The sequence below is a fragment of the Octopus sinensis genome, linkage group LG6, assembly GCF_006345805.1.
Source record: "Octopus sinensis linkage group LG6, ASM634580v1, whole genome shotgun sequence".
NCBI classification, from domain to species: domain Eukaryota; kingdom Metazoa; phylum Mollusca; class Cephalopoda; order Octopoda; family Octopodidae; genus Octopus; species Octopus sinensis.
In genome coordinates, this window is record NC_043002.1 from 19,142,042 (window position 1) to 19,150,432 (window position 8,391).

At 34.4% G+C, this 8,391-nt stretch overlaps 1 protein-coding gene across 1 annotated transcript in view; it reads right to left on the bottom strand.

Moving 5' to 3' along the window:
* Positions 1-3,778: 3,778 nt before the first annotated feature.
* Positions 3,779-8,391, bottom strand: part of LOC118763828 — a 56,047-nt gene continuing 51,434 nt past the window's right edge. The window contains exons 6-7 of the mRNA XM_036503668.1: positions 5,392-5,523; positions 3,779-3,881 (exon numbers count right to left, since the gene is read on the bottom strand). Coding sequence (XP_036359561.1) covers positions 3,814-3,881; positions 5,392-5,523 — 200 coding nt within the window. The 3' untranslated portion in view covers positions 3,779-3,813. The remainder of the gene's footprint in view (positions 3,882-5,391; positions 5,524-8,391) is intronic.

Genomic DNA, 8,391 nt, shown 5'->3' on the forward strand with positions numbered 1-8,391 from the left:
ACGTTAGAGGAGTTCGCAGTGTTGAGAATTTACAAACCGTTGATGAGGTACTGTACAATATCTGCTAAAAGCTGTAGAGCGAATAAAAGTAATAAATAAACCAAAGCTAGGAAATCCAAGCAATCCTATGGAACTCTGTTGTATGTTGGAGGATCAAATAATAGAAGACTACCTCAAAACCAATTTAAAATTGAAATTTATTTTCTGTACATGTATTAATTTGTCGTTGGCTTGGTGTTCCTTTTCCAGAGTTTGCAGCTTTGCTGCCACAGATGATGAAATGACGGATTATCTAGTTGAGATTTTAAATACGACTTTGTCGGGGATGTCGCCATATGTGTTGGGACTAAAAGTTGGTATAATCTATTAATCCCTCAATAACCTATAATTTATTAATTACACAACCTCGAGAAGCAGACTGCTTAATATAACACGACTTATCTTCATGGATAAATGCTGACTGGTAATAAGAAATGAAATGAGATATTTTGCACCCACTGATATCACTTTTCCTTTTTCTTTAAAAGGACATCAAGTTTCAGGTCACAAATGTAGATTTTCCCTTTTAGTATAAAATATTTGTCATATAGCTCTCATTTAGAATAGGATCTACGGAATATCCGAGAATTTAAAGAAAGGAATATTTTATATTAAAGTCGGAACCGGTTCGAATCCCATTGGTCGTGCTGTCCTGGGCTCTTTCAATCATGTTACTACTTATCACGGAAGATATCACGTCGGGCGCTAGATTTTACCCCCTCTTTTCATCGCGTTTTGTGAAGGGAATACACTTTTGTGTATTGAAAAATCATGTATGTCAGTGTGAGTTCTGATCGTCCACATGTTAACAATGGGGCTTACTTCTTTACTCTTCTCAATATAAATGATTCACCACAGAACCGTGCGCGCGCGTGCACACACACATACGTGTGAGAGGATAAAAGAAAGAAAAAAGGCACTCAATACATTTAGTAGGAGTTACATGCATTATTATGGAGGCGCAATGGCCCAGTAGTTAGGGCAGCGGACTCACTCGCGGTTGTAGGATTGCGGTGTGCATAATATAAATTATATATATATATATATATATATATATATATATATATATATATATATATATAGCACACTTAGTGATCTCATATATATATATATATATATATATAAACACATACACACATACATACATACATACATATATATATTGTGTGTGTGCATAATATAAATTATATATATATATATATTTATATTATGCACACACACAATATATGTATGTATGTACGTATGTATGTGTGTATGTGTGTATATATATATATATATATATATATATATATATAATATATATATAATATATATATATATATATGATATCACTAAGTGTGCTATGTATGAATTACAAATAGAGTGTGGTGTGTCGGCTTTTCCTATTCGCGAAAAGCAGTAGGTGGTAGTACTTTCAAACTAGTGACTCTATGAGCTAGTCGGGGCTGGAAGGCCGAATTTATTTAGATATCAATCTAGACACTTTCCTTGAAAAATCACGCTCACTAATGTTAGTGGGTGGCTGGAATGACATGTTAAACGTACCCCTGAAATTGTGTTGAAATAACCGATAAGAAAGAAGAATCTAAAAGTCTTGCAAACTTTCTCAGACAGCTCTTATTGGATTTTCCAAATATATCAATTTGGGCCTGATCAAATCGCAATGTGCCATACTTATCGCACAAAGTTTTCATTAGAGAAAGTGTAAAGGATAGTGTAATTTGTGGAAATGTGGAATAGAACTTCATTTCCTCACACATATTCCATTAAAGTTATTTGTATATAAATCCTGTCGGCTATTTTGCATTTTTGACGCGTCACTTTGAAGTATCCAGATCATAAGCCAACCAGATAGGTGACATTTCAGCTTGATGCGCTGCTTGGTATTATCTAGTTAGAATACACTGGTCCTCAACCGGAATAATCGAGCCTTTAGTCTCCGCCTTTCAACTGAGATCTTTGGCACTAAATGCGGTTTTATCGTTTGTCGCAGCTTGATATATTTAATCTTTTCAAGACTATCCGTGGAGTGGTATCAACCCATTTTCTCAATTATTTTCTGTTCTAATTCATAAAACAAACGTAAGATTTCTGGTACATACGAGACCAGAAGTATACACAATTCTTGAAATGTTTCCACTGTAGAGAATTATAGCTATAATCTTAAAGAATATATCGGAGACTTCGTAGACAAATAATTTTAAATCTCGAATTTCCAACCAAAGTTTATAGCAAAGTAGATGGCTGTGAAATCCTTTTTCCTTCTTTGTACGTTTGCAATAAGAACATACATGTTTAAAACAGATATTAAGTCATCATTTGATGCACGGTTATCACTAATTGCAACTACTGCAGTTAAGAAGTGGCCTGAATAAATGCACGTGTCTAGCAGTCAGCGTTGAAGTAGGGACATATGCCGAAGAGTATTAAACTATTAAGTTAAAATACGGTCATCATTAGCGGAACCAAGATTTCAGACACGCAGTCGCTTGTATCCATGTTTACGTCATATTTGCTCAAATCTGATCATGTGGCGTGGTAGTGTTGTTTCTAGAAGGCTTGTATCAACGAGTACGATCACCTTTGACCTAGATGGCAAGGATAAGGGATTCGATAAACGTGATGGAAGTTTCACACTGGTGGCTATTAATGTTCGGAAAAAGTAGAACGAGCTTATTTCTTTAGCTGACAGATATTGCCTGGATTTTCCGAACACACCAATGGGAACCTGTTCAAATCGCAACGTGCTATGCATATCGTGCAAAGAATTTTCATCATATTAATCGATAAGATTAGAATAAATTGCCCACAGTTGCGTGCTTGTGTGTGTGTGTACGCATGTGCGCGCGCGTGAGTATGTGTATGTACGTGAGTTTAGAATCTTCACACGCAAAGCAGTAGCAAATAGGATAATAAATAAATTCGCTCTTTTAAAGCCTAGTCAGGCCCATGGGCTCGATTTCCCGGTTTCAATGGCGTATGTGTTCCCCCGCTGGACGGGACGCCAGTCCATCGCAGCGTTACTCATTTTTGCCAGCTGAGTGGACTGGAGCAACGTGAAATGAAGTGTTTTGCTCAAGAACACAACGCGTCGCCCGGTCCAGGAATCGAAACCACTATCTTACGATCATGATGCTGACACCCTAACCACTAAGACACGCGCCTCCATAGGAAATAGAATAGAAATATATCAAATCATTTGACGGCTAACCTTTCCTGAGTCTCTCCCCCGAGTTGCATGATGCTGTCACAATTTGCACGGCGGCGAATAAGACAATCATGCCAGACTCGGAGTGGTGATTAAGTGACACACCAATATCTAATAAATGAATGAATTTGTGTGAATGTGTAGAAATGTGAGGCAGAACTTTAGGTAATATCAAGAAGCAGGAAGGCGATGAGCTTGCAGAATCGTTAGCACGCCGGGCGAAATGCTTAGCAGCTATATGTCTGTCTTACGTTCTGGGTTCAAATGCCGCCGTGGTCGACTTTGTCTTTCATCCTTTCGGGGTCGTTAAAATAAGCGCCAGTTGAGTACTTGGGTTGGATGAAACTAACTGAACCCCTTCCCTGAAACTGCTGGCCTTGTGCTAAATTTGAAACCAATATAAAGAAGCAGTCTTCGTTGCACGTTTGAAACAAGAATATACATGTTTAAGAACAGATATTACGTCATTACGGTTATCACTAATTGCAACAACTGCATAATATATTATTGACATTTATTTTATTGGTGCCACAGAGATGAAAAAGCATCGAACATCAAATTTTTATTTAACATTGTTTCAGATGATCCATGTTCAATTTCTGCCAGCCTGCGTAAACATGCTCCAGCATACAAACTGCAAAATAAATAATAAACAATAATTGAAAATGCAATTTTTATTTAATTTGCACATCGAAGAAAGGAATATGGTCATAATTTTTTTTAAATCTCGTGAATTTTATAGGAATATGAGAAATAAATGTTTGAAATCATGGTTTAGTTCTGTACGAGGGAATTTGATACTAGATGAGACAAATGTAGCGATAGGTCACTGAAGCAGTTGTGTGGAAATCTACATGCCATATGGCTCAGCAGATAGTGGTTACTGCTCTTTTATTCAGACAATCAGAGATATTTGAACCAATTGTTTGGGGATACGTTCACGCAAGGAGACAAATAATCGAAGATATTTCCAAATGATATTACAGATTATGAGATACAGATAGAATGCACAGACATGATATAAATAGATATATCATGAAATCAGTTTGTAAATCAAAGAGAGCAGAGAGGGATTCTCCACATATGTATTGTATTCATAAGCTGTTTATTTAGGGACAGTTTAAAGAGTATATATTTTTTCTGCCTTTAACCCTCCAGCGCGGAGTATAAGCCACTTATAATTGAATTCCATGTCGCATAATTTTTCGCTTCTGTACTTATACTCTGCCATGAATGTCCCCCTTTCTCTAGTTCCCTTTGTGTTGATCTACGTCACAAGTTCTTAGACCTACCTTTCTATATCTATCCAAATTCCACTGTAAAGCATTTTTCGCTACATTTAGTGTGTTTTTCTAATTGTGCTACCAATCCACTTCCAGTTTTTCTTAAATATTTGCTCCCTAATCGAAACTTGATTTGTTCTTTGCCATAGCTCCATATTGCTTATGTGTTCGGGCCATCTAATTTTAAGTATACTACGCAAGCATCTGTTGATGAATGATTGTATTTGCTTATTTGACTTAACTGTTGTTCGCCATGTCTCAGCCCCATACAATAACACTGCTTTTAATTTAGTGTTAAAAATTCTTATTTTGTTCTTTATTGAAATCACACTTGCACTCCATACTTTTTTTTAATAGGCGAAAAGCGGTCCTTGCCTTACTTATTCTCGTCTTAATATCTTCGTCGGTTTGAAGAGTATACATTCGATAAAATCATTTACAGCTTTAACAAATCTTACAAAAAAATATTTTGTTATAGATGATAAATTTAAATAGAATACATATTTCTCGGGAATAAGCAGAGCAAGAGCACACACGAAGGCGGAAAGTGACGCCGAGGAGGTCACAGATGTGTGACGCAAGACATGAGTTAGAAAATAATGGACATGGTTAGAAGAAGAACAGTAATAAACAAGCATAAATACAATTTGTATATAAATCTACAAATATAAATATAAATTATATATTTTAAGATGAAATGTATATTGTAGCATCTACAATTAATATAAAAATTATAATGTTTATTGAATGTATCAATCTATCTATCACTACACATGCACGTGTGTGTGTGTGTGCGTGCGCGTATCTGTACGTAAAATGATGACAACATAATTACATCGTAAAAAATAAAAATTTGCCTACCTAGATTATAGTGCACATCTATCCGTGGAATTTCCATTAAAAATTTGCATGTAAATGTTACGCAGCGGTTGTTATAAACACCAATCCGTTTTTCATCCTTTTCCATGCAGTTTCCTTTATTATCTTTGCAATCTGAAAAAGTAATTAAATATATGATTATGAATTTATGACTTAAATGAAATCACAAAGAAATCGTACGCACACACACACACGCGCACACGCGCACATACATACACACATACACACGTGATACACCTTAATATATTTTAGACCTGATACTCATTCTATAAATCTCTTTTGTCGAACCGCTAAGTAACACCGGTTGGGCGCATGCGTGTAAGGTATTGTTTGTGTAGACGAAATTAGTGAAAAGTTTTATCTTATAATGTTTCGAACACTGAAATATTAATGTCTACTGCGTGCATCGTTTGGATTTCCAGCTAAAGCTATTTTCAAAAGGTGTTGGTTTGTTTACGTCACTGTAACTTAGCGGTTCAGCAAAAGATATCGACAGAACTAGTACCAGGCTTAAAACAGTTTACAAGAAAGTATATAAGAAAGTATTCAGCAAAAAGTATTATGAGTTCAATAACAATCATGTTTGTTTGGTAGTATATATATATATATATATATATATATATATATACACGCACAGAAGGAGATATATTTAAGAATTTACAAAAAATTGGAGAACTGACCTCTCTTTCTTGTCTTTCTGACATTTTCTGTCTTAAATTATTAAATATATCTCCTTCATTGTATATATATACTACCAAACAAGCATGATTTTTATTGAACTCCTAATACTTTTTGTTGAATACTTTCTTAAATACTTTCTTGTAAACTGTTTTTCACATTTTCTTATTATTATCAAATAATGTATAGCTGTATTTTAATACTTTTGTGATAACCAGTACTTAACACAACAAAGCTTATACAAAGCTTTACATTTTACTTTTGACAATCTTTTTCTAAAAAAGTGAAACCGGTCAAGTCAATAAACGTCTTTAAAATTGCATTTTCAAACTTTCTTTCATATATATTTCTACTCGTGCGGTACCTTACAACTTTGTTATATACATACATACATACGTACATATATATATATAATATATATATATATATATATATTATTATATATATATATATATATATAATATATATATATATATATATATATATATGTACATATATATATATATGTACATACATATATATACATATGTATATATATATATATATATATATTATATATATATATATATTATATATATATATATACATATATATATATATATTATATATATATTATATATATATATATATATATGTAGATACATACATACATACATGCATACAAGCATACATACATACATTCATATAATATGAAGGCACGCAGTGGAGAGTCTTGTACAAGCTATATACATAGATACATACGGACACACACACACACATATATGGGTTGTACGGAAAGTTCTGGGCGTTTTTAAGCTAAAATGTAAATGCTCCACTGAACACACCTGAATCAGCTAAACCTTTAGCGTTGCTTGAAGTGGTAGTGCATCTCTTCTTTGTTCCTGACTAAAAATGTATTTATCTTTCATTGCAATTACACTTTATTGACATTTGAAATGAATAACCAAAAAATTCATATTCGCGTTGTAATGCTTTTCTTTTTTAAACAGGAGAAAAGTTTGCAAAGACTTGCAAAAACCTTTGTGAAGTTTATGGTGATGATGCTGTACGTGAATGAACTGTTCGAAGGTGATTTACAAAATTTAAAGCTAGAGAGTTTTGCTTGGAAGATAACATTCGCAGTGGAAAATCTTCAAAATCAGATGTTTGAAAGCAAAAATCAAAGAAAACTCAAATATCACGACTAGCAGAGAAGTTGGAAGTTTCTAAAAGTACGGCTCATGAACACCTAGTGAAACTAGGACACATTTCTCGCTGTAATGTATGTATCTTTCACAAACTCTCAGAAAAGAATTGCTTGGACCGGTATTTCGTTTGTGATATGCTTTTGAAACGGAATGAAAGCATATCTTTTTTGAATCAACTTGTGACTGGAGATGAAAAATAGATTGTATACGAAAACTTAGTGCGAAAAATATCCTGGAGTTTGCGTAAGGATGCCTCAAAAGAATAACCAATGACGAACATACATGTCAAAAAAGCTATGCATTGTGTCTGGTGGGATCATAAAGGCGTTGTTTATTATGAGCTTCTCCTACAAAACCAGGCCATCAATTCTGATGTATACTGTCGTCAGCTGGCTAATTTGAACCCAAAAAATCAAATAATTGAGACGGGAGATTGCCAAAAGGAAAGGGTTAGTGTTCCAACAAGACAATGCCCGACTATATATGTCTCTGGCTACTTGAACAAAGTTATATGAATTTGGCTAGGGTCTCTTACCCCATCCAACATATTCTCCTGATATTGCGCCATCCAACTACAACTTGTTTTTGTCACTACATAACTCATTGCAAGGAAAACCATTGATCGATTTAAATGAAGTCAAAATGCATCTAGATAACTTTCTTCTTATGCTGATGGAGTATTTAAATTGTCTGATAGATGGGAAAAAGTTATTAATAACAATGGAAATTATTTCATTGAATAAAATTAATTGAAAGGTCAATTATTTATATCTTATTTTACATATTAAAAACCGCTCAGAACTTTCTGGACAACCTATATAATCCAAGGTCATTTTCGAGCCACGGGCTCATAGGCCGGTTTTCATCCACTGGATGAGGCACCGGTCCGTTACAGGATTACACATATTTTGCCATCAGAGTGAACGGGAGCAACATGAAATGAAGTGTTTTGCGGAAGAATACAACGCCCGGTCCAGGAATCGAAACCACAGTCTTACGATCACGAGTGAAAGACCTTTTACTAAGCCACGCGCCTCTATGTTTATATATGTACGTGTGTGTGAGTGTGAGTGTGTGTGTGTTGTGTGTGTGTGTGTGTGTGTGTGTGTGTGTGTGT